Here is a 27,788-nt window from a genome sequence, read left to right as displayed (position 1 = left end):
ACTTGGTACATCTTTAAAAGTATAGAGGGACTTACGGAAAGCTGATAAATTAAATTGAAATAACAAGAAACAAGTATAAGATTTTGTAGTCTGAAGTTTGTTGATAAATGTTGCTAAAAGTAAAAGTAGCAGCATTACTACTTTTAAGATGTAGAGCCTTAAGTTTGAAACATCTATTTTAGATAGTTTTATAATTTCAGTCAGCCTGATTTTCCTGTTAAGAGTATGTCCTTCTATTCATCCTCATTATTTTTAAAAGCCAGTTTAAATAGATGTCTTAGGAAAACTAGCCTGAGACCTTTAGAATGAGCCATGGAGTTGATATTGCAAGCCCCAGTAAATCCTGTACTCTACAGATGAACTTGTGCAACCAATTTTTCTATTGGGCTGAGCAATGACAACAACAAAAAAATACATTCCCGTGTATCTATTTGAAAAAAGGGAATCACAGAACCATGTCTCACTATTCTTTTTTTTTTTTTCCCTGTGGCTTTTTGTACTTACCTCAAAGGGTTTTACATCTAGTCGTCCTGTACTCTTCAATGAGGTACGTCTCTCTCTCTTTAACTGTCCAATTTTAGATGTGTCTGAGAAGTAACTTCTTCCACTTACTGATGCTCTTCTCAGTTCTTCTATGCTGTGTCCAGTTTTTTTTAAACATTCCATCTCAAGTTTCTCAAGAGGTTGAGTTTTTACAGAAATGACTGCTAAGTGTTCTGAGACAATGTTTGGATCTATTTTGAGTGGTTTATTCCCAACATGTGGAACTATTTTAATTGGAGAATCTTCTACAATTGAATCTCTTTCTAACTCTACATTGTCTAAGTCTGGAATCATTTCAATAGCATGCTCTTGTGCCTTTTGAACAATTCTATTAATGTCTAGATCTCTAAAGAGGCCAACATTTGAATTCTTCAGCCTAACTGTATCTAAGGGGAAATCTGAAACTCCACTAATAATTAAACTAGCCACTTTTTTAGGGAAAACTCTGTTTGTATTTTTTATATCATAATAAAGTTCTTTATGGGTTCCAGATTGTTGTAGTACATTACTATAAATAGAATCAATAACCTGAGAAATCATTTCTATACTTTCTGGATTTAAAAGGTGTTCTTCAGAATCAGCAGCAACAAGATTAATATTACTTTTGGAAATTTCAGCTGTTACAGATTTTGTCAGTTGAGATGCGATTTTATTTAACTCAGGCTTTGATAAGTTTTTTGCATGTTTGCTTGAGGCACATGGCAACCTTACTATTTTAGCCAAGAACAAGGCCAATGCCTCCTCTAAAAACGTGGCATCTAACATGCCTTTTTTGGATGAAGGCTTTTCTTGGGACTTAAATTCATCGACCATTTTGACCACTTTTTCCATAATTTTAACAGCTTCCAGAACTAATTCTGAACTTGATAATGCTTCCTCTACTTGAGGCTGAAATTCAGAATTGGAAATTTCTTTCACCATTAAAAAGCCTATTATATCAGAGAGGACGTTACTGTTGCCCATTAAATCTTTAAATATGGAAATATGTGAGCCAGAGTGCTTTAAAATATTGGTATAAACAGAATTAACTACTTTTTCTATAGTTTCATTGTCAGCTAAAGGTACAGTAAGCAATTCCTTAGCTGGTGATATGACTTTAATCTTACTTTTGGAGATGAATTCTTGTATTGAATTTAATATTTTTAAGGTTATTTTTTGCATTTCATTTTCTAGAGATTTGGATCTTTCCTTATCCACTTTAGGAAACATATATAAAAGTTTCGATAAAAATTTTACAGCAATTTCTTCTATTACATTATAAGGCAGTGTACGAACATGTGATGGTTGAGGCTGAGGAACGTCAGCAGTTTGGATAACATCTTTAAGAATATTTTCAACAACACTGTCAACTTCTGTACACTGCTTTGGAGTCAGCTCTCCAGAAAAGTATTTCTGCAACTGATTGCCAGTCACTTCTCGTAGAATTAAGTCAACTATGGTTTCTGAAAGAATTCTACATCCACTAATTACACAGTTTTGTACAATCTCTTGTGATCCAAACTGTGACAAGAGATTATTATAAAGAGATTGAACCACTAATTGAATAATTTCATCATCATTGGGATGTAAAGATTCCACATACTGTATAATCATATCTTCATCTTTGGAGATCTCTGTTGTAACTGTACATAGTAACTTCATTTGAAGGAAATCTAGTTTTGTGAGCCAGTTGCCCTCAGATGTTTCTGCTTTGGTGTCAGATACTGTTGAGAAAATTTTAGATAGAAGAGCAGAAATCACATTCTCTAAAAATTCATGAGGCAGCATGATGGTGTATGGTGTTGATGTTTGGGATTCTTTGCTGGCTGTTTGAGCCAATTTTTGGACCTTTTTAACAATGTCCTTTGTTTCCAGAGGCAAAAATGATGAAGCTGGAACCTTGTCACACAATATCAAATTAAGCTTGTGTTGAAAAATTTCATTTATCACTGCACTAGTTAGTCTTCTTGCTAAATTTCCACCATTACTCTTAATATTCTTACAAATGGAGTCTTGAGATCTATATTCCTTCAAAATATTGCATACAGAGGCGTGAACAACTTTGTTGACCAATGTTTTATCTGGTGATGACATTTTATTTAGGGAAAATGTCTTATTTGAAGAGGGTTTTTCAGTCATTTTATACATGTTAGCCACAGATACTTTCTCTTTGTTGGGTAATGTTTCATCTCTATTTGATTCTTTATGCCTGGGAGGTTCTTTAGGAACTGATGACACTTTATCTACAGGTGAAAAAAACTGATTTTCCTCATCTGGCCTAAATACCTTAATTTGAGCATCTGAAAACTCCTTTAACAGTGAATCAATAAGTTTCATAGCTGTGTCATAGAGTTCAGCTTGATTCTTATCATCACTTACATTTTGACATCTATCATATGTTTGTGCTTCTGCAGAGGAAGAAAAGATCAATTTGTTAACCATTTCGGTGACAACATCTTCCAAAAATTTAGCAGGAAGAAATCCAGGTATACTTTTTGGTGGGGAGTGAGGACTGTTTGATTTACCAGGCTCCTTTTTAATCTCCTTAACTTTCACTTTCTCGCTTTCTCTTTTTTCCCCTCTCTCTTTCTTTTCCTCCCACCCTTTTTCTATTTCTCTTGCTCTGTCTTTTTCTTTTTTCTCTTTGGCAGGGAGATTTTTGTTAATTGAGAGGGATAAATCTTTTGTTGCAACAGACTGGGCAGAATCCTTGCCAACCTCTTGAGTTGTGGGCAGTGCTGTATCACTTGGGAGACTGTGGAGTTTTGAATAATCTGCTGATTCTTGAGAATGATACAGTTCTAAAATATTCTCATAAATATTTTCTATGACATTTTGAACACATTCATAATCTGAGCATTGTTCCTTATTTTTATCTATTTGAGCTGGAGAGTCTTTCTTCTCGTCATTGTTTGGCTTTTTGGTAACTGTTTTCAAAGTTTTCTCTGTTGCAGTCTCTGTATTTCTCACTTTGGATGTCAAAGGAGGTAACTTAAAGAGCTTGTCTTCTTTTTCTAAAGAATTTTCTCTTGTTTTGTCAATCTTCTTTTCACTGTCTATTTCAAAATATGGCCCAAGTATTTCCTTTTCATGTTTTGTATCGTCAATACCTACTAAAAATTGTTTGTGTACCTCATTAATTTGGCCATCCTTATCATTTGAAGCTGATATGATTTTCTTCTCTATTTGATTATTTTTAAGTGTTATCCTTAAATGCGGCCCCTGTGTGTCTTTACTTTTCACACTAGTTGTTGGATACATAACTTCTGATAAATTATATTTTTGAATTGGAATTCCCACTTTCTTTTCATTCTCTTTCTTTTTATTTGCAACACCTGACCCTGATAAGTTAACCATGTTGTTTTTTATAATTCTAGTTACAGAGGTAACTACTGGATCTTGGATGTCATCTCTTTTCATTGATGTCTCCTTAGTTTTGAAACTTTTCATTTTATTTTTTGTGCTTCTATCTATTTCCAAAGTATCCAAGAAATTTTTCTTGTCTGAGGTTAGAGATATGTGTTTGTATGACTGTTCTGGTAATGCAGGTTGGTTCTCTTTTAAGCATCTGTTTATCTGTACAGAGGTTTTATGTGGAAGGTGTTTAATCCTTTGGATAATGTTATCTGGATTTAGAAATGAAAAGAAGGTAGAAGACCAGTCTCCTGAAAAAAGTGGTTGAATTTTGAAAGCAGAGATTGCCTTCTGGGCTAAAGCAGCAATCATTTCTAGAATAATGTTATTTTTATCCTCCTTCTGAATATTATTAGATCCATATTCTCCTAAGAACTGATCATAAACAAAATTGGATATCTTATCAACTGTCATTTTATCAATTGGTGGAAAAGAAAGCATTTCTTCAGCATTTGGTAGAACTTTAATTTCACTTTTCCTAAATTCCCCTATTAGAGAGTTCACAAATTCTACAGCCAAACTTACAATGTCTGGCTCTGGTGTTTCTTTTTTCTTAGAATCTTCAGTAATACTTGGAAGAGAATAAAATTTGTGAACAAGGTCAACAATTACATCCTCCAAAAATGTAGCTGAATATAGAGAAGACTGTCTCTTTTCTTTATCAGGTTTACTAGGTACAGAGACATGGTCATAATTAGATAAGTTACTGGAAGGTGATTCTTCACCATGTAAAAATGGCTGCAGGTGATGATCCATGATTTCCTTCATAATGAAACCAGCTATTTTACTGAGGAATGAGCCTCCTTTTTTGTTTGCATCTTTCTGGGCTTCAGCTTGAAATTCATATTTTTTCAAAATATTATTACATATAGAGTCAACCAAATTCTCAATCACTTCTAATTGCATACTTTCTGCATTTTCCTCTGCAGTAGCAAGACGGATCTCATGTTCAGAAATTTCTTTGATAATTTCATCAGTCAGTTTTGATGCAGCATCCACAAACTCATCATCTGGGGGAATCTCTTCCTCTTTTAGTTCACTTTCAGTGTCAGCTGAAGGGAAGATATGCACTAAGAGCTTGTAAATCATATCTTCTAAAAGAGAACGTGGCAGCACCGTAACCCATAATGGCAAGGCATGGCTATCCCTCATGATGACACTGAGCACCTTTCTGATGATTTTATCAGTTCGAGGGGAAGAACAGGAAGACAACACTAATTGTCCTGAAACTAATGACTGTACCTGATAATCATAAATTTCTTCCAAAAGCAGATTATATATTTTTCTTCCAAAACAAACAGTGTCACTTTGTATAGCCCTGTATACTTGAATCAGAGATTTATATTCATCTAATATTTTTTCATAAATTTGACTGACTGTTTTTTGAACCACTTCTTTGTATCTTTCTGAAAACCACATATCATCATCAAAATTATCTGCAAGTAAAATCTCTGATGTGGTAAACTCCAGAACAATTGATTTTACTAATGCTGTAACAATGCCAGTAATTTTGGCTTTTACTGTATCTGGGTTTTCAGCAGTCAAGACATTATGTGAGAATGCATAAAGGAGTTTACATAAAAGTTCAGATATTACTTCCTCCAAAAAGACAGCTGAGTTGACAATGAAAGACAACTCTTTTTGTTTAGGATCTATTTCGTCCTGTTTACAAGTTTGATCAACTGCAGCTGAAAGAGTTTTATCTCCAGACAAAAATGACTGAAGATGATGGTTAAAGATTTCTTTTATTATAAAACTTGCTATTTTTGAAACAGGTATGTTATTTATACCTTTTTTATCTTTTGTAAGAGACTTGCATATATTTGAATATGAAAGATCAGCATAAATGGAATCGACCATGGACTGGATATCTTTTTCTGACATCATACTTTGTTTTTCATTCCCATGTTTAATAATACATATTGCATGTTTTGAAATTATTGACATAATTTCATTTATCAGTTTTTTGACTGCATTACTTAAATCTGAATGAGAGGTATCTGGGCATTCTGTACCTAAGGCCAGTGGACTCATCTGAGATATAAGCTGAGACACAATTTTTTCCAAATGAGTATGAGATAACATAGTAGTATAGATTGCTGAAGGCTGTCTTTGGAGTCTTGATTTAGTAATATTGCATTGAACTTTCTTCATCAATATATCAGTATTAAGTTTGGATTGTGACTCAAAAGGAAGATTTTTTGCAAGATTTGGATCAATTTGGAAATCAGAAGTTTTGGCCAGGATGTTTTTAGCTATCCTTGTAGCCAGTGTCTTTATGTCATTTAGAAAACCTTTATCAGGTGTTATTTCCATTTCATATTCTTGCAAAACTTTGCTGTATACCATGTCAATAATGTGTTTGACTACATCTTTCTTCACTGGAGTCAAACATAACTTTTCCTCAGCATTTTCTAAAATGCTAATTTGGGCTTTTGAGAATTCTTCTGTTATGAAATGTATGAGTTTTTCAGCTTTATCAAATAGTTCATCTTCTGACTCTCTTACTGATTCTGTTTGTACAATGCCTAACACCCTGTGGAATATTTTGCTTAAAACCCCAGAAACCACATCTTCCAAAAATGTTGAGGAATAAACACTGGTATAAAACCATTCCCTTCTCTCGTGGCCAAAATATGTTCGTGATGAAGAAGGTAATGACTTTCCATCTACAAATGGCTGAAGATGTTGTTGACAGATATGTTTAATCATAAAACCTGCTATTCTATCAATAAGAACATCATTACTACTTGTGATATTTTGCTCAACTGATTCTTGAGACTCAGAGTTTTGTGAAATATTTTTGAATACTGAGTCAATGAGATGTTGAACATCATCTTCTGAATAAATAAACCTGGTTTCTTCTTCCTCTCTTGAAAATCGAATTTCATGCTGGGAAATTTTCATCCTAATATCACTAATTATATTTGAAGCAATTTCATTGAAATTAATTTTTGATTTGTCTTTTGGAGGTTCTCCGTTTGGCACAATGCTAGATGCAGAAGGAAAAAATTTAGATAATAGTACTCTGATCATGTCTTCTAAAAATGTGTATGGCAGCAAGGTGTTATATGGAGATAAACTCTGACTTGACTTGTCAGATCTACTGATGTTACTGAGAACATCCTGAATGATATTTTCAGCTGCAGAAATAGAATGTGAAGATGATGACAAATCCCCAGAAAACAGTGGATGAAGGAGGTAATCTGCAATAGCTGCTACAACTAAGTTGGCAATTTTTTCAACAAAAATATCACTGTCTTCGGACTCCTTAAAAACTTCAGGGTCTAGTCCATGCTGTTTCAGAACATTTCTATAGACCGAGGTCACAAGTTCATCTACAATATCTGTACCAGCAGAAGGGTAAGACTGTTCCTTGTCATAACATAGAATGTGAAATTTAGCTTTGTCAAAATGATTATTTATTGAGTTTACTATTTTTTGAGTCATGTTTTCCAGCTCAGTTTCAGTGTTGTGCTTTGGACTGAAAATCTTTGATAGCAGTCTGGCAACAATTTCCCCTACAAATGTCTCAGGGTATATACCTGAGGGTAATGGCGTCTGGGGTCTGTGTGACTCTATAGCTTCTCTGAGAACCTGCTTAACCATATTTGATATTGCATCTGATGGAGTCTCTGGGCGAGGTAAATCTTCTCCACACAAAAATGGTTGAAGGTGATTTTCAATAATCTCTTGGATAATAAAACTAGCTATTCGGTCAACCATAAAGGGGCTTCGGCTGACTATACTTTTCTGTATTGAAACAAGAGAGTCAGATGTTTGCACAATATTACTATAAACAGAATCCACCATCTTCTGGAGGTTTTTTCCTGTATATAAATATTGATCATCATATATAGTGAACCAAATTTTATGTTTTGAAATGGCTGATATAACCTTATTTATTATACAGGTAGACATTTCATTAAAATCTGAACATGTAAAATATTTTTTTTTCAAATAGGAAGCATTACTGGGTGGAGGAATGAGTTGAGATAAAAGTCTTCTGATGATATCTTCTAAAAATGAGTATGATAACATGGTACTATAGCCTTTTGAAGATCTAGGTTGGAAAGCAAATTCTCTCAGGTTATTTTGAAGTTTCTGTAGTATAATTTCGGCATTGAGAGAATGATATGAATTATGTAAGAGCTTTCCCTTGAAGCAGGATGGGAGTTGGTAGTCTAAAATCTCTAACAATATGCTATTAGTTATTTGCTCAGCTATTGAAGTACTGTCACATGCCGGGTTATTACCACAGCTCACTTTCAATTTATATTGCTGTAAAACATCATAATAAACCGAGTCAACAATCCTACTAACAGTTTCTTTATGAACTGGTGGAAAACACAGTCTTTCTTCAGAATTCCGTAAAACAGTGACTCGTGCCTTATTAAACTCATTCACTACATTGTTGACAAATAATGCATTCATCTCATTGAGATCGGCCTCGGTGATGTTTTCATCTTTGCCCCAAAGTGAAATACAGAGATTAAAAAACAGTTCTGAAATTATTTCCTCCAAAAATGTGGCTGAATAAACACCTGTATTCATATCTCCTGGATATAGCTTATTATTGATGGCTACTGTATCCATATCCTTTGTTCCTTGTCTTTTAAGGGGTGAAACATGAGAGAAATTTACTGAATATTTCTTGCCAAATGGTGCCTGTATTTTGGAGCTAACTACTCTGGGATTATTCGGGGGTCCTATCAAAGCATCACAATCATAATTCACAAATCCTAAAGAACCTTTACCCTGCCCAAATTCCGTTAATTCTGGCCTTTTTGCATTTATGAAGTTAGACTGAATTTCTCTTGCTCCATATTTTGAATGCATGTTTGCAGAAGGTGGACTCTGGGGGAGTTGTATACTGTGAGATAATTTGTCCATCATTGATTTAACCAAGCTATGGGAAATAATAGTTAAAATAGAGTCTGATGATAAATCTTGATCCATTTCTGCCATATTTTCCAAAATGTCTGACATATAATCTCCTTGAAATTGTTCACAATCCATTGCTCCCTTACAATAATTAGATTCTTCTTCTTCTACACTTTGAAGTATTTTTAAAAGTTGACATTCTTCTGCTGATATCTCTTCAGAAAGAGAGCTATTATCAAGAAAGACAGAGTTTGTGCATTTTTCTAAAAGTGTTCTAATAAGTTTCTCACACACAACATTGAGAAGGAAAACTGATTTGGGAGTGAGCCCTAAGTTATTTCCAAGTATGCTACTACTTTGCTGATTTGGTGATGAGAAAAATGTTCTTGCTTTATCAGAATCCATAGCCTTACCTGACTGTTCATCTGGTAAAAACAAATCCAAAACAATACTAAAAACTTTGTTGACTACTTCTTTGGATTCCTGAGTTTTTAAGCTACCAGCAAGACTATCTATCTTATATGCCAGATAATTTAATTTATTTTTTTGAATGATATGATCCATTTGGTGAGTAGATGATTCCAAGTCTCTGGACCCTGTTTGTCTTTTCATGGTAATTTTTTTGTTGCAAGTGGGCATACTGTTACTTCTAAGCATGGGAAATTGTTTATTTCTTCCATTATTTTCAAGGTGATGATTTAACCCTATTTCTTTGGACAGTACACGAATCACACCTACTAAGAGATCCTGAAAGAGACCATCAAAGTCACTAGCAGTGACTCCTGGGCAGTAAATGTACTTTGTTTCTAATGAAAACATTTGCTGCGCAATGTCAGTCTGTATGATGTTACTATTTAAAAGGATTTCTGTAATGACTTCAGAAATACTTAGAGCAAGTTCTCCAACAGAAACTGACCTACTCTCAAACACCTGAGAATCAATTGAAATAATTGTGTTAAATGAAGCATTTTGTCTTTCCCATGCTTTCCCTTTTTCTCTGCCATCTTTGGTGCTATCAGAAATGCTTGAAATTAAATGGCAAATGACAGAGTCAGTGAGATATTCACAAAATTGATAAAGTGAAGAATCATTGTATGTGCTTCTTAGAGGCTGTTTTGATTCACATTTTTTCCTTGACAATGTGGAAACAATAGACACCTTCTCCTCACTGGAAACTTAAAAAAAGAAAACATTACAATTTTAGCATGCCCTAAGGAAAATATGGAAAATCAACATATTCATAATTATTTACATATGAATTTCACCCTTGGAACACCTCACTAAAGAAAAATCTTTTCTTTTGGGTTTTCTTCAGATACTGAGGAAAGATAATGAGTTTTTTAAAGATACTTACTTCCCACCTATGGAATCTTAATTTTAGCCATAAAGTTGAGAAAATAACCCTCAATAATTCAAATCTCTAATTTTAGTGCTCCTATATGTCTTGCTTAGATGGTTAAGAGGCTCTAAGAAGCTGGAAATCCTGGGGTAGATAAATGATTTCTAAGTATAGTGTTATATACTAGCATGTCTGCACTGATCTCTAGAGACCTCATATAATTATTTTAAAAAATATTTTTAGTCAAAACATTAAATGTTATGTATAATTTTTAGGAAGCTAAGGAGTTGTGTTGCAAAAACAACTTGACTGAAATAAAAGTGCTAACTTTAGAAAAGTTAGGGATAGATTATAACGTCAGGAGTACTTTAACCCCTAGATTAATTTGTCACAAAGATAATGAGCCAACCTATCCAGGTGCAGGACTCTGTCCTCTCTTCTATTCAACAGAGTATTTATCGCAAAACATATACCTACTTGGGATGACCAATTTCTCAGAGTGGTGGCCAGAGAAACATACCGTTTGGTTTTTTTTTTTTTTTTTCTCAAAACTTCCTCAGAATGCAGTAATTTATTATACCTTTCCATGTGGAATCAGGCAAGACTCAGTGGAGAGGGGAGGTTTTGGCCATGTTGACATGAAGGTGGAGGAAAGAGTGCACCATGTGGAAGCGGGAGCATGAATGAAATCACTAGAAGGCCTTGGACATGTCTGGGAATAGAGAATAGATATGATAGAAAGAGCCAAATACCAGTGGGATGGAATCATGGGCCTTCTCTCGTTTAGGCTATGCCTGTAGACAGTCTACTTGTAAGCTTGTAAGTGCACACATACCAGTGCCCACCTTGGAAGAATAGCAGTTTTAAGTACAAGAAATGGCCTCATTGTGCAGATGGATATAACTAGTAGTATGTTTTTCTTTTTAAACTATGGGCGAGTGATGTATCTGGACTAGTAAAGTAGCAACTAATTATTGGTAACTGGAATTACTGATCCATTTCAAGGTTTTGGCATATAAAACTGGCTGTCCCATATGCTTCAACCTAATATATACAGATAAACATTTTTAAAAAGAGAGTGAAAATGTCCTTGTAAAGATCTGTTTAGAGTATTACACCTAAAAAGAATTTAACAATATTAGAATACACAATAAGATGTTTTATCACTACTGTTCTTATAAACTGTGGCTAATAATAGCAAAGAATTCAGTTGTACACCTTAAAAAGTTCAATCACTAACCTTCAATCAGTTACCTTTACATCTGATATGATTATAAAGAAGTCATGCATGAGAACTTTAAAAACTTTTTTTCATACCTCATATTCAACCAAAATTCTCTGCTTTAAAACAGTCACATTCTCTCAACTGCAGACATGGAAAACTGAGCAACAGTCCTTTTGGATTCAAACCATTTGAATTTATTTTTTTACCTATCCCGATAGGTTAAGTAATTAATACCCTAAATCTAAGGCTATTTTCAGAAAAAATAAATAAATGCAGATTCATGGACAGAAGATCTTTTAAATATATTTGAATTTTTCCTAAAGTATGTCCACTTTTAAAGTAGGTTATCTGTTGCTTACCTGTGGTTTCAAAGTTCTTGAAATATGTGACCACAGATGTGGCGACATGTCTTGCTATCAAATGAATTTCATTTGGACCCAGTTCATGATCAGCAAAAGCCATGACTTCAAGTTCCTTCAGAGTCTTTATCTTCAGGTAACTCTTATTTTCCCACTTTTGCAATAAAGAAAAATCTCCCCTGCTGGCTTTAGTTTTTTTGTTTTCCTCTTCAGGTATGTAGCTGATTCTTTTATCCCACACTCTGAGCAGACTTTTCTCTTCATTCTTTTGTCCTCCAGATAATGCAGACAAAGGCTTTTGCCTGGATAAGAAAAATGGTTTCATTGTTTCTGTGCTTTCATTAATGTGTGGTTGACTTGGAAAGCCATAGCTTGACAGCACAGTACTGACAATATTTTCAGCAGCTAAGCAAATTTTGAGTGGAGAAACGGCTGTCTGAATTTGGTTTGGCTTAGCAACTGGTTTGGTGATCTCATAATGAAACACTCTTGGGTTTTCACCTTTTCTCATTTCTATGAATGACATGACTTGCTTTAATGATGTTTTTATGGATTCATTTGCTTTCTTTAGTAGTTTCTGTAGGATACTGCCTTCAGGGAGTGAGCTATTTCCCTTCATAGCTTGATCAAAATAGCCCAAATTATATCCCCTTGGGTTAAAGTCTTGTACTTTGTTTTTAGAGCATGATGGCATATTTTCTAAATCAAGCCTTTCCATTGTGTCTTCTACACAGGTTCTGGCATATGAGGGTAAATTTTTTCTCATATCTTCTTCTGAATAAAACTGCAAATCAGGAACACTTATTTGTGGAGGATTAGTCCCAGAAGTTACGTCCTTTAACTCTGATGTGGACATTTTCATATTAGTTGCTAATTCAACCTGATTAACAATGTAGGTATTTTCTGCTCCTTGGAAGAAACTTTGGTTTGGGAGGTTTTTCATCAGAGATTCATTGAAATGAGTACACTGGTACATCAGTGTGTCAATGATCTCACTTGCTGCAATGTTCTCTTTCATGCTAACTGAAGATGGCCCTGCTTGGCTTATTTCTCTGTCTAGTTTGTTCTTAATTATACCAAACATGTCACTGACAATATTAATAGCATATGTAAGTAATTCTGAATGGAACGAATGAACCTGTAGAAGGATATTCTGTACATTGTCCGTGGAAATAACAGTGCTTGACTTGGACTCACTGGCAAATTTTTTCAGTGGTTGTAATTTGGGCAACATCTTTTTGCTTAGTAGTCTCTGTTGGACAGGAAAAAGATTTTCTATAGGTGTTTTCACTATTTCAGAAAACTCATATTTAGAAATATGTTTAAACTGTAAGTCTACAAATGACTCTAACATGTCCAAAACCCTTTCTACAATTTCTCGAACAATCCGATTGCCAGAGCCCAAAGAACTTTGGTGTTTGGTCTTAGTATCATACATCGGTACATTGCTGAGGATGTCCTCAGTTGGAAAACCATGTTTACTTTTAGTAGTAATTTGTTCCTTCCTATTTGCTGGAATTTCTTTACTATGTGGTGTGGGCATCTGGGACAAAAAGCACAGCTGTAATTTTTCAAATAACATTTCAACAATTTCCCTTACAAACATACTAATTTGTGCCTTGGTGTCTTCAGCTCTGGAAGAAACTCCTTTGAAACAACTATTAAATCTGCCCCCACAGTCCTCAAGATATGGCAAGTTTAAAAGTGAAAGAGAATATTCTAATTCTTTTGCCTTTATTGAAATTTCAGTCAAAACATTTTCAGCTATCATCAATAGCTTACATTTTTCATTTTCCATGTCATTTGATTCTGCTTGCCATTTGTCAAACATTTTTTTAAATATGCCTTCTTTAGGAAAAATCTGTTCTAACTGTGAAGAAACATTTTCCAAGTAAAAACATGCTTGTGGTTTGGCAAAAGACTCTGTACCTATATTTCCCTGTGAAAATTTGGGATCATCCAGATGTGAGAATTTGATAGGATTAGCCAAATTGTGGTTATTTGCAGTATATAATCCTTGCAAAACAGTATTAAGTATTTTATTTGCTGCCATGATTTGATCAGATGGTAAAGCTTTGTCATTTACCAATGATCTAGTTTGCTTCACCTTTTCAAATTCTTTAAGGGTTGTTTTCAGGATATTTCTTACTATATCCTTGGAATAAATTTTTAGTTCTATAGTAGGCAATTTCATTTCCAGTAAGTTTTTGGCATCTCCCATGGATAGGATGTGTGGTAGCCCACTGGAAGTCTTGGACCAGCTCTCTTTTGGAGTCTTCTCTCCAGGGCCTAATTTGGTCTTGCTTTTGGTCTTAGAAGCATGACTACGTCCTAGATGTGCTTTTGTTCTAAATTTAGGCAAAGGAGTAACTTTTGATTTTGCTTTTAGACTTGTCTTAAAACTTGGCAGCTTGGGGCTGCCCTTAGGGCTCAGTTCAGAACTGTGTAGCCTTACAGGTTGCAACTCATCAGAACAGCCTTCATAGGACAAGGTCTCTTCTAGATAAAGCGAGGCAAAATTTGTGATCTTATTGAGAACCATTTGGACTAAATCCTTCCCTACTTGTAATAGTGAATATCGTAAAAAAGTTTTTTCTGTTAGAGAGACATTTTGACTTCCTGCACAAGGATAAATCTGAGGTAGCACATATCTCGTAAGATTACATCCTATTCCTTCTTGTTTAGTTTCTCTGATGCATGATGATTTCTTTGGTAAAATATCATTTTTGTCAGCTGTTTCTACTTTATTACTTTCATATAATGATGTCACAACCACAGAGTACATTTTTCCCAAAACACTTTCAATTATATCATTTGCAACACTGTTAATATGTGATTGAAAGAAGTTTTTCTGTGTTATGTCTGCTGTTTTGATTTTAGAACTAGATATAGAGTTGGGGATTCCATTAAATGAAGGCAAATGGCCTATGATTTCCATTGTTCTTTGATGCACTTTATTTAAAACTTCTTCCACTGCACTGAATAATGCAGTTCTTTCTTTTTGTTTTGATTCTTTATTTCTCATAAATATTTCTTCCAAAACAATTTTTTGACCTTCCCTTTCCAATGCCATTTGGTTTTGTTCTAATGGATACTTTGAAAAGAGAGACAGTTTGGTGTTTTTTTCCTGAGCTGCTTGTCCCAGCAATATTTCATCTGACATGGTTAGTTGTGAAACTAAGTTAGGATTGTCTTTTGAGTAAAAATTAATTTCCTTTACAGATCTTTTGTCATATAAAGTCTTTAAGATACTATTGACAGTTTCATTCACAATGATGATTTCTTGGAATAATACATTGTTTGGATACGAGTGCATCTTTTGGATTTTGTGGTCTAAGTCATTTTTAATAAGTTTCAAAACGGCAGTGGCAATGATGTCAGCATATTCCTTAAGACCAGTTTGTGATAGATGAACTGTGGATCCAAGTTTTTCTCTGTAACTGGCAAAAGTGGAATCTGTGAGTTCTTGGCAGAAAATAGTTTCAGTTGTGATTTTCAATATATTTACATTTGATTCCACCTGGCGTGACGGATGAAAGATGCTGTCATCTTGTTTAGAATTTTCAAGTTCTGTGTTCACAAATGGCTTTTCTTTAGGCTGGAAAGCAAGAGTAATTAATGAATCTATTCTTTCGGTGGCAAATGATTCCAACCGATTAAAAATAGTTTTAGTGATGAAGTCAGCATGTTCCTCACATGGATCAGGAACAGATCTCTTGGGGTCTTCTTTCTCTATTACAGTTATCTGACTATCATTAGCATAAAAAGATTTGAGATTTTTTGAAGATGAAACATATTCTGTTTTTCTTTCACTTTTTGACCCCGTAAGAAGAGGCTGTTGATGTTCTACTTTTGGAAACATATCACAAAAAGTCAGGGGTAATCTTGCAGAATTAGAATCCTTTGCATTTATGCCAAGTATGACAGCAGAACTGAGATTATGAAGAACAATATCTACTATATCATTGGATATCAAAATAACATCTGATTTAGGAACTGAAAGTTTTGGAAGAATTTTACTTGCAGCCTCAATGAGCATTTCAGAATTTGTTCTGCCATGTTTACCAGCTAAGCTGCCTTTCAAAGTGGGTTTGGCAAATGAGAGATTATTCTGGTACAGTCTTTTTTCATAAATATCACATAAGATACTTTCAACGGTATCTCGTATTTGAAACTGAAGTACTTTTCGATACTCACTTTTATTAAATAGCTTTTCAATAATACCTTCTTGCTGATCTGATTCAGTCTCTTTGTCGGAATTGTTTTTGCCACATTTTACTTTAGATGATACAATATCTAACACTGCATTAACAACCTGACTTGCAATACTTTCAGAAACCACAATGTTATGAGTTAAGAAAGGACATTCCCTCTCCTTATCTAATTCATGTTTGATTCCTTGTAATATTTTTCTGGCCACTTCTGTTGCATATGTATTTAGTTTATTCAAAGAGGGCTGACATAATGAATTGTTTTTTTCTGACATAATATGATCCACTGAGCAACAGGAAAATTGATCATCAGAATGCAAATCTTTGGCCAATAATGCTTTGTTTAATGTACTCTTACCCTGCTGAATAGGTAAAGCCATTGGAACTGTGAAGTCAATTTGGGGATAAAAGAGAGATTTTACTTTGGAAGTAGCAAAAGTTTCTAAACTTGTTAATACTGCTTGTACAATATCTTCAACTACGTTTACTTTTGCCTGTTGGTCAACATTGAATCTGGACCGAAGAGTGTATGAATTTTCATCTGGCACAGTAAGGGAGGGCTTTCCTCCTTTACAGGCATGCTCATGAAAAGAAACATTTGCTGAAAAGGTGACAGTTTTATACCTGTTTTCACTTGCATTTCTTTCTGTCAAAGCAGCTGAGTAAAGTTTATGAAATACAGTCCTAACAACATCCTCTGCCACTATGGTTACATCTGCTTCAGACACTATCATTTTGTCTGTAAATTGAACAGATGTTTGAGCAACTGGGTCATCAGCATTGTGAGGGATGCCACTTAAATTAGAGTGGGAGAGTGAAAGTGCATTTAATTGACTGACCAAAGCACTTTGAAAAATTTCATTCAGAATAGTTCTTATAATGGGAACAACTGGAGATTTCTGTGGTTCTTTGAGTTTCACTTCAATTTCGTTTAAGGTTCTTTCTAGACCACATTGTTGAAGAGAATCTGACTTAGTTTCTTCTCTTAGTGCTGGTCTATCTCCAATGAATTCCTTCTCTGTATTTCCAGCATCTTCTAGGAATGAATCTGATTCAGCTCCACCAGGAAGAAAATTTCCATAGGTTGGTCTGTATCGATAAGTTTCAATGCCTCTCTCTTCAGATTCAGTTTCATCAAGCACATCTAAGGATACTGCATCTAAAATTAAATTGACTATATTCTCAAGCATTTGTTTCTTAGGTGGTGGGATTCTCATACTTGTCTTCAAATCTAATGAGTTCATATTTAATTCTGTTTGAATAGCTTTCAAAATAGTACTCGATACCTTCTTTGCTTGTGTGTATAAAGCTGACTGCAGTAGTTCTTCAAGTGTGTCTGTGAAAACATTGGGACTTTCACATTCTAAGCCCACCTTATTTCTTTCATTTTTATCATTAATAGAACCCACAGTTTCTAAATTTCCATTGGCAAACCCTTCTAATTTAGCAAAAACCGTATTAAGGATATCTGAGGCCAAAGATTTCAGTTTATTTGAATGCATTTCTTTTGTGCACTCTGTTTTGGATGACATAGGTGGAATAGTTTTTTCCTTGCTTTTGGTTGTCTCTTTATTATCCTCCTGAACCATCCTGGAAACTATGCTGGAGATTATGTCAGTGCATTTGGCCATTTCCTCAATAACTGAAGTAAATGATAGGCTGTCAATATCAAGAGACTCTGAGACAGCTTTAAATCCAGAACTTACAAGACTAGTATCCATGTCAGCACTACATAATTTTGCAAGGATATATTCTAAAATTGTTGTGGAAATGAGCTGAATATTAGACTGCAATTCAGTGGCTGTTTGCTGATTTTCATCCATCTTCTCACTGCTTAGCTTACTACAAGATGGCTGACAGTGAGGGTGGGCCCCTATGAGCTTGCATAACATTTCAAATAGTGTTTCCCCAATGTTATCTAACACTTGCAATCTGGATTTCTCCTTGAGATCTTTTCCATTGCAGACACTATGGAGAGCACATGGAGTAGCAAAAATTTTGTAAAAAGATTTTTTATCCTGCCTACTTGGCAAAATCTTCTGCTTATCAACATTATCAGATCCATGTGAAGTCGTAGGCTTTGGGCTATCCGAAGGAAGTGACATACTGCTTTGATCTGAATGTCCACTTAACAGAATTTCACAAATACAAGCTAATAACGGAGATGCCATATTGTCATCATTGAGATTTGAGACAAGAGATTCTAACGTATCATTGTCAGCGAAAGATCCTTTACCTGTAAGAGATTTGGTATGGTCTGCTTCCCTAAGATTTCGGTTTTTCTCACCGGGTTCCAGTTCATTCTGGATAGCATGCAAAACAATGTTTACCACTTTAGTTGTATAAGCACTAAGCTGAGACTGTAATGAAGATTGATCTGCAAGTGAAGGTTTGAAGCCAATTTTCAATTTTGGACAAACAAATGACTTCAGCCTTTTAAAAACTGTATTAACGATGTTATTAGTAATGTCATCTACAGGTTTGGGTTCACTTTCTTTAGATTTTAACATGGAAGGCTTTGCAGGATTTACATCAAGCGAAGATAAATATTTCATTTTCTTTTCACTGTCGAACCATATTTTTAATGGCTTTTTATTTCGTGCTTCTTTGACCATATGGAGAGTGTCAGAATTCTCTAGAGAAGTTTGATGAACTGATGATGAAATGGAAGTTTTGGTGGTATTGGGAATGCAGCTTGCCTTATGAAGTATATTTAACACAGCATCTGTTATTTCTTGAGCCACTGCACTAATTTCTGATACAGAAAACATCTGGTCCATCCATTCTTGATGTGACAGTCCTTGAGGTTTTTCTAAAACAAGAACTGAAGCTTCTTTGCCAGCTTTATTGTCTAAGTGACCAGGAGCAACAGGATATATGTCCTTGAGCATTTCTGTTAAAATGCTTTTAACTATGTTTTCTGAAGCCTTATGTATTTGATGCTTTTGATCTTGGCTGAAAAACAGAATGTCTTCATTCAAACAGTGCTTTTCCTTAAAATTTTTTTTATTAAGAGATGGTAGCTCAGTCTTTAAACTTCGATCATGAAATAAAACTTTGCTTCTTGGAGAAGTGGGCTTTGTAGGTGGTTTGCTATTTCTTTTGTATTCAACACAAGTGTTTCCTTTTATAAACCAATGATCAGGAACATGTTCTTGTGATTCTGCTTTCTCATCTTTGAAAAATGTATCAAGCACATTTTCCACAATTTTGTCTATTTCTTCATTATCATCTTCAGAATAAAGGACCGTGCCAGGAACATTAACAGGTGGAAATGGTTTTACAGACCTAGGACCATTAGATAATCTAGTGCCAGTGAGTCTGTACTTTCCTTCAGTGTCAGAATTATTTCTCAGTCTAGAGTGTCTAGATTTTTGATCATTTGCTTTTACTGGTTCTAGATGTAGCTGAGTAAAGATATCATCGAGTAGCTGAAGGAGTACTACTGTTTGTTCAGATGCAATAAGTCTCTCATTATTAAGTTCAGTTTGTACATATCCTAGTATAGTGCTGATGGCTTCTTCTATGTAGCCAACCAAAGAGGACTGGGAAAAAATATTTGACATTAATTTTTTTATTTCTTCCTTAACAATTAAATTAGCTGAATCAAGTGCAGGACTACCTTTCTTTTTGTTGGCTTTCATAAGGAGCGTATATGCTGGGTCTGTTATATGTTGCTGACAGGAAAGTTTAGTTGCATCTTCAAGATGAGGAAGTTCATTTTGCTTACAAGATGTGAGGGTCATGAGCTTTTCTAAAATGGCATGCACCATATCCTCTGCAATATCGCACATGGGTTCCACAGTTTGAGGAAATGAAGCTACTAAAGGTTTTTCATATGATGGAGTGAGAGATTCTCCACTAGGTGTTAAGCTTGGGTTAATGTTGACTGACAAATCTTCTTGTGAAAATATCTGGACACATTTTTTTTCAACTGCAGACTGTAGCTTCTCAAGCATATTTTCCACGATCTCTGAAGCAACTGAGCAGATATCAATGTTGGAAACCAAGTCTCCTTTTTCAGGCTCACTTTGGTCAACAAAAACTTCAGCAGTAACAGAAGAAATAGAGGGAATGGCCTGTGTTAAATCAGACATTATTTCTTGAAAAATGCTTTCCAAAATCAATTCAGTTTCCCCTTTTAAGTGACACTTAAAGTTAACCAAAACATTCTTTAAACTCTTCATTTCACTCGTGGCTTTTGCTTTTTGATCAGAAAACAATGGACTAGCTAAGCCATCTGTTTCAGTGGTGGCATCCTTTGATTTTTTTGCGCCTGTTTCAAGTGCTGCTAGAAGGTGACTGTCAGATTTACAACTTCTGATCTTAGGGTATGTGTATATCATGCTTGTTTTATTATATTTGAGCTCAGAGGTTACAGATTGTCCATTAATGTGGTATGTGTTTCCCACAACTGTTTTTTCCACATGGGCAGATGGTGGTCTTAGAGGTGTGGTTGGTTGCCTTACTGATATGTCAACTGCAAATGCACAGGGCTCTCTCTGAAATGTTTTAGTTGTTGCAGATGTGTAGCTTCTATATGTAAACTCTTCACTGCATGTGCTACAGAAACTTGAACTCTCTGAAGAAAGGACAGAGTCATCAGACACTGGGTATGCATTATTTTTCAATCTTTCTTCATACTTTGTGATGGCTGGGTACAATATACTGGTCACTGTAGCCACAACCCAGGTCATTATATTCTGAATTATACTATTCAGTTCTTCAGAAGTTACCTGGAAAGGAGGCAAGCAGGAATGGATAGAAAATCATGTAACAACTTGCTCTATTCTGGGACAGATGGTAATATTTGATTTGGTATATCAAACAATGAATATATATAGCTTGATACCCATCATGGTTATACAGAGAACGCAGTAAACAATCTATTTAGAAATTCAAGTTAATTACTTCAAGATGGTTTATTATGCACTACAGCAAAATATTTTTGTGTGTAAGTTTCCACTTGACTCTCATTCCCGCAGAAGTTTTTTGTTTTGTTTCCAACATTTATTTCTTGGATAAATGGATTTTTGGTTAAAGAAAAAAGAAAAGCAAAAGAAAGGAAAAAAAAATCACCAAATTGCTGTCTAGGCACATTATATGCACATATTTTGACAAGAAGAAACATGTCTACAATCCAGCAAAATTACTTTAAATAGAACCAGATTATTTCTAACAAATTCCTAAAACAGGTGCAGTCAAAACATCTAGGTGCCTCAGAGACATCTGTCTAGCTAAGATGTAAGGATGAAAAAGACACCATCTCTTCTCCCCCTTCCCCTGCAGGGATGTGCCTGTGATCTGTATATATGGAAATGACTACAGCTAATTGTTAATTATTATTTGATAGGTAACCCCAAAAGTCCATGCTTTTTGGAGATTGAATGGCTTTGTATCTACCAAAAAATGTATCAGTGTAAACTGTCTTGGGAAGGCTGAGAAAAGGTGATGTACTGAAGGAAAAAATGAGTTTAGATAGAAAACAAGGGTAGTCTAGAACTGGGTCTCAAAGAGTCAGGAGGGATAAGCAAGGGGAGGTGTGGCAGAATTCCTCATTTTGAGCCAGAAATAAAAACTTAGGGACAAGATTTGAATGACTGTTTCCTTAGTGGTCAATGGTGCTATCCTAGACATTTAATCTCTAGAGTAAAAACAGAATTTATGTGTTTCTGTATACCTATATTTATGTATGGAAAATATATTTTGTGCTTACAAAAATCTTCTTGCCTATAATAAAGTAATAGTCTATTTTAAATTGTTACTATTCACAATAGCCAAGACATGGAAACAACCTAAATGTCCACTGACAGATGAATGGATTAAGACAATGTGGTATATACACACAATGGAATACTACTCAGCCATAAAAAAGAAAAAATAATGCCACTTGCAGCAACATGGAAAGAACTAGAGACTCTCATACTAAGTGAAGTTGAGTCAGAAAGAGAAAGACAAATACCACCTGATATTACTTATGTCTGGAATCTAGCACACAAATGAACCTATTTACAGAAAAGAAACAAACTCATGGACATGGAGAACAGACTTGTGGTTGCCAAGGGGGAGGAGGAGGGAGTGGGATGGACTGGGAATTTGGGCTTAGTGGATGCAAACTATTGCATTTGGAGTGGATAAGCAATGAGATCCTGCTGTATAGCACGGGGAAATATACCTAGTCAATTGTGATGGAACATGATGGAGGATAATGTGAGAAAAATGTATATATACATTTATGACTGGGACATTTGGCTGTACAGAAGAAATTGACAGAACATTATAAATCAACTGTAAAAAAAAGAAAAAAAGAAGACTCTTTCCTTACTGGTAAGATCCAGAGTTGGGCCTTATAAGTATACTTTCTTATCCAACTGTTTCAAGTCTCAACCCACAGGTAACCAGGTACCTTTTTATGTGACCTTAGGTGACTAGGTCCCTTCACAAAAACTGCTAGATGCAAATTCAGGCATTCCAATTCATCAGCTGAGTCTGTAAAATGATGCTGTATAACAGCTTCCCATGACAGAATGAGTTTGGGGTTATTTCATGGCTAGGTCCCTTAATTCCCTTCCTCCTCCTTCCTGCCTATCCCCATGAGACCTCTTTCTAAAAGACAAAAATTATCTTTTGATGAGAACTTTAGACTACTACAAAATCTAAGAATGAACTGAAAGTAAACTTTAAGGAAGAAAAAAAGTACAAAGAGGGAGACTAATATCAATAGACGATTACTCATTATTTGACTCATAGGTTTGTTTTCTATTATGACACATTTGAGTGTGTCATTAACATGCTATTTTACCCGTGGGTTATATGATAACATACTTTTTCTTGCAAGCAGTTTTCTAGAAGGTTCTGTTGTCTGTAAAGTAAAGTTTGATGATTTAGTTTTATTTAGGGTCAAGAATTTATTTAGGTTTTTACAAAACTTCTAATCATTGAATTAGTTTTTTCTCTTTATATCTGAGATTTTTAGGAAAAAACTCTACAGAAATTTAAAAGAATAAGCTTTTTTTTGTTTACCCCCCCCCACACCATCTATTTCTTCTCCTCCTTTGATACTAACCCACATGATATTACTCAGAGTAGAATTGTAGCTGCTACAGGAAAAAGTAATCTATTTCTGAGCCATGCCTACCTTGTGGTTCTCTGGGGAAGGACACAGATTTGGAAGGAGAGAGTAAACTGGTCCTTTATGTTTGCTAAAAGGTAGGATGAAGTGGCAAGACATCTGACCAGAGCGGAATTCCAGACAATCCTTTACTTACCTTTTCAAATCCCATAGTCCTAGTCACACTCTCATCAAACAGCAGTAAGGAATTACGTGATGACTATTCCAAAACTATGGTTAAAATCATAAGTTTCTAGCACACAGTTTTCTAATCTTCTTCCTACTTTCTTAAAAGAAAATGACACTCCTTTTTCACTTTTTCTAGGCCTAATCTTTAATTATAAAATTTAATTTTTCTCAAAATTCAGTTATGAGAAACAGTAAGACAATTATATCCTAAATCTTGGCAGAAAAAGGAAACCTCACTTGTTTTAGCTCAGAAATCAGGCTTGGTAGCAGAAGTCCATACTAAAAACTAGTGCCTTTTTGCAATGTGGAACCTGGAGCACAAAAGATAATGCTGGTGACATGTTCTCTATATTCTGGCCTCCTTTATTTTTTTCTGGATCTGTTTTTTAGGTCAACCAAAGATAGGTTTTTCTTTTTAGATATATTTTATACATTCTTTTAAATTTTGATATTTCTTTAGATAGTTTAGATATTCTACAACCTAATTCTCCTAGAGTTGTTTTTCAATTCTCTTCACTCTATACTGTTGGTACCAAATGGAACTCAAGAAGTCTGATTGATACCAACAGACTTTCTTCCCCAAAGGCATGCATATAGACCCAAACCTAGAGTAAAGAGTAAAAATAACCAAATAACTGGAAAAACCTCACATAAAACAACTAAAAAACAATAGCAATAGCTAGATAAAGGATGACATCAGTGAAAATGGCAGAGTAAGGAGCTCTGAAAACTTACTCCTTCTTAAAAGCAATGAGTAAACTGGCCAAAATTTTTTCCCATGATTTTGTAGTAAATATTTTTCATAGTAAATTTTTTTCATAATTGTCAGAACTCTGAAAATTAACCAGACTTCTAGCATTCCAGTGTTCAAGAAAAGTAGTTCATCTAGGTAGTAACAATGAGCTTTTTGATGTTTTAACCTACCCTATTTCCATCCTCTTTCTCAGCAACATATCTTTGAAAAACAACATCCCACAATCACAGGGGCATAGTTTTCTTCCTTGTGGTATCTGGCATAATATCTAGCATTTTGCTTTTAACATAAATAGATTCATGCTTATAGTCTTCTGGATTTGGGCCTACTCTCTAATCCAAAATGAAGCCTTGGTTTAGGCCACAGAGAGACTTCCAGAACTGGTTCCTAGTTTCTTGCCTTCAATTTTTCTTCTATGTTTCTGTTGGGAGTGATCCATCATATATGCTAGTTTGACCATACCATTCCCCCTCCAAACTATCAGAGTGTTGCCCAATAAATAAGCTATAAATATATGACCACAGTTTACAAGGCAGTAGAGTTACTGCCTTCTTCACTCTGTTACATCTTCCATTACAACAATATAAATTTATTTATTATCTAAATGTAATGCTTAATTATTGAAACTGTTTACCCCTATTGCTATCATATTTGCTTTGTCTTCATTCTCTTGGTCCTGGATTTCTATGTCTATTTTATAAGTCTTTCTCTGTGTCTTTTGTATTAACATTAGAACAAACAGAACTAAGCAACAGAGGAAAGAGAGGGAGAGATAGGGTAAATGGTAAAACAGATGTAGTGATTCCATAGTAAAGCCTTAATGAAATCTGGAGTTTAGTCAAAATAAGAATGTGACATATGTTTGACAGGCAGAGTCAGACCAGAAAGTATTGTTAGCTGTGTTTTGTTTGTATTCTGATGTGACATTAGGCTGGTTGGGTGCAACTGAAAGTAGTTTTCCCTGTCAGTCTTGGAGGGAGTTGTGAAGAAGAAACTCCAGATAATACATAGAGTTACTCATCTTACTAAGCTAAGATTTTTAATGAAACAGTATCTAGAATATCTGCCATGAAAGATTCATGTGACTCTGTAATTCTGTGGTCTTGGATGGAGAAAAATGAAGAGGCAGTAATTAAAGCTTTATATTGATCTTCCTCTAAGCATTTTTATAGGTAGGCAGGCATTTATATTTTCAACAAATAAGCATTTTTTTATTCAATAAGTAAAATAAAAATGGCTACTTTATACAAATGATTACCACTCTTCTACCTTGTTTTATTTCTTTAAACTGGACTTGTCCAGTTTCCTTCTTTCTGCATATATTACAGTACTGTGTATCTTAAGAACTTTAAGTCAAAGTGATGTTCATCAGTCCTAAAGTCAAGATCCTTCCTCCAAGAAAGCTTGATATGAATGTTATCAGCACCATATACCACTTAACTTTACCTAACCATTTTCATATGAATTTGGGGTTTGTAAAGTCTATCCTGGACCTTATTTGGGTTATTGAATTTTTTTAAAGGTGATAGTCTCTCTGCTTTAAAGTTGATAAAACCATCAACCAAACACAAAGTTTAAAGAATAAAAATCTGTCAGGCCTCCCACATTTCTTCTCCAGAAACTTGAAAGTTCTATCACTAGAGATTATTCCTTTGGATTATACTGAAAATATACTTTAGGATGGGAATGACTAATTAAAAGCTTGAAAATTTTAAAAATTCAAACTAGTTTACCATCCTTAGGTAAGTAATAATCTCAAAAGATCTGAAAATGGTAAATGTTTCAAAGGGGAGAAAGGCAAAGAGATAAGTCCAGAATCTGGAAAGCTATCTGAAAAGAAAAGGCATCATAGTAGGATACACTTGAAAGTGGCAAGAAAACTGAATATAGGGGAGTTTCCATTGAGGCTCAGCAGTAACGAATCTGACTAGTTTCCATGAGGATGCGGGTTCAGTCCCTGGCCTCACTCAGTGGGTTAAGGATACGGTGTTGCCATGAGCTGCGGTGTAGGTCACAGACATGGCTCAGATCTGGCATTGCTGTGGCTGTGGCTTAGGCCAGCGGTTGCATCTCCAACTTGACACCTAGCCTGAGAACTTCCATATGCTGTGGGTGTGGCCCAAAAAAGATAAAAAACAAACAAACAAATACTGAATGTAGGGAAAGTGTAAAAACCACAGTGGAGATAAAGAAACAGAGAAGGAAAAGGGAAAAACATTATCTTTGTCTACATTTAAGCTTAGTGATGAGAATTTGGAAAATACAGAAGTTTCACTAAATCTAAGTAGAACTACAAGAAAGATGCCATGTAATTATTTGCTTTTGAAAAGCACTTATATACTTATTAGAATGTTAATTTATATTATACATTAATTTTCTTAGATACTTACGTATTTGAGAAAACTCGAGAAGGGAAAATACCTTGGACTGTGTCAGGAACCCGAGTTCCTATTTACCAGAAAAAAAGAATAATTAATTTGTATCCTTCTCCAACAACTTGCAAAATGGTAATTAATATCCTGCAGTAGGTCTTTATTCTCTGTTGTCAAAGTGTTGTTTAAAAGCCTCCAAAGATGGGAGTTCCCGTTGTGGCGCAGTGGTTAACGAACCTGACTAGGAACCATGAGGTTGCCGGTTCGATCCCTGGCCTCACCCAGTGGGTTGGGGATCTGGCATTGTCATGAGCTGTGGTGTAGGTCACAGATGCGGCTTGGATCCCATGTTGCTGTGGCTGTGGTGTAGGCCACTGGCTACAGCTCCAATTGGACCCCTAGCCTGGGAACCTCCATATGCCGTAGGTGCGGCCCTAAAAAGACAAAAAGACAAATAAATAAATAAATAAAAGCCTCCAAAGACACTCTACAATGAAGTCTAAATTCCTTAGCAAGGCATAAAATATACCATACAACCTGATGTTCTTAATTTGGTCTCTGGTGTTTTCTCTGGCTAGTTTTCCATATGTATCCTATGAATAAGAGGCATGGAATAACTTGTTGACTTAAATATATCATGTTTTCCATGCCTCTATGTCCTTGTTTTTCCCATTTTCTTTGGCTGGAGCCCCCTCTGCCTCTTTTTAAGTTCTTATTATCTCTTTTATCTTATTCAGCTTGTGTTAACTCCTCTACAATTTTTCTTTGGCCACTATCATGGCATATGGAAGTTCCTGAGCCAGGGATCAAACCCACACCACAGCAGTCATAAAGCTGGATCCTCAACCCTCTGCACCACAAAGGAACTCCTCTTCTACAATTTTAAAAGCAAAATAAAAACCAGACTGTTCTGTGGTTTTCATTAGTATTCTTGAGTAAATATTCTAAAAACATTTTTCCTACAATTTTGTATAAAACATTAAAACCATCCTCTTAAAACAGTAGGGCTTTTAAGGAGTTAAAAGAAATCCTTGAGAGTGAAAAATTGGAGGGAATAAAAATATGGAATTTTACTTAAGCACATGGTGAAGTAGATGCCTGCCCTATGAGCACTGGCCATAAGTGCAAAGTTAATGGGCTGTCAGGTATTTAAAACCATATATTAGGCTAAAACAAGATGCGAAATTAAAACTTAGAGCCTGTAAAATTATGCCATATCACACAGAGAGGTACATCCTAGGTGAAAGAGTTGTCTTTAAAAAATCATGCCACAGAGGTAGCACGACAGATAAATCAAGTCTTGGCTTCAGTTGCAGAAAGAAGAAGAGTAAATAAAAATATCTCCTAAAAATTCATAATCACAGACTGCATCTTTATGACTTTGAGGTTCATATTCATTCTGAGAAAT

At 35.0% G+C, this 27,788-nt stretch overlaps 1 protein-coding gene across 2 annotated transcripts in view; it reads right to left on the bottom strand.

The window, feature by feature from the left end:
• FSIP2 (fibrous sheath interacting protein 2) overlaps positions 1 to 27,788 on the bottom strand; it is a 99,011-nt gene that overhangs the window by 22,940 nt on the left and 48,283 nt on the right. For both annotated transcript variants that reach the window (XM_084999135.1, XM_084999136.1), the window contains exons 14-17: positions 26,399 to 26,456; positions 22,780 to 22,816; positions 11,744 to 20,690; positions 505 to 9,995 (exon numbers count right to left, since the gene is read on the bottom strand). In XM_084999135.1, coding sequence (XP_084855261.1) covers positions 505 to 9,995; positions 11,744 to 20,690; positions 22,780 to 22,816; positions 26,399 to 26,456 — 18,533 coding nt within the window. The remainder of the gene's footprint in view (positions 1 to 504; positions 9,996 to 11,743; positions 20,691 to 22,779; positions 22,817 to 26,398; positions 26,457 to 27,788) is intronic.

This window comes from Sus scrofa, chromosome 15 (genome assembly GCF_054392235.1).
Source record: "Sus scrofa isolate SSC_HxYL_T2T_F1_AM1 chromosome 15, Sscrofa_HxYL_maternal_Yorkshire_Landrace_v2.0, whole genome shotgun sequence".
NCBI lineage: Eukaryota > Metazoa > Chordata > Mammalia > Artiodactyla > Suidae > Sus > Sus scrofa.
This window is presented reverse-complemented; position numbering and strand designations above follow the sequence as displayed.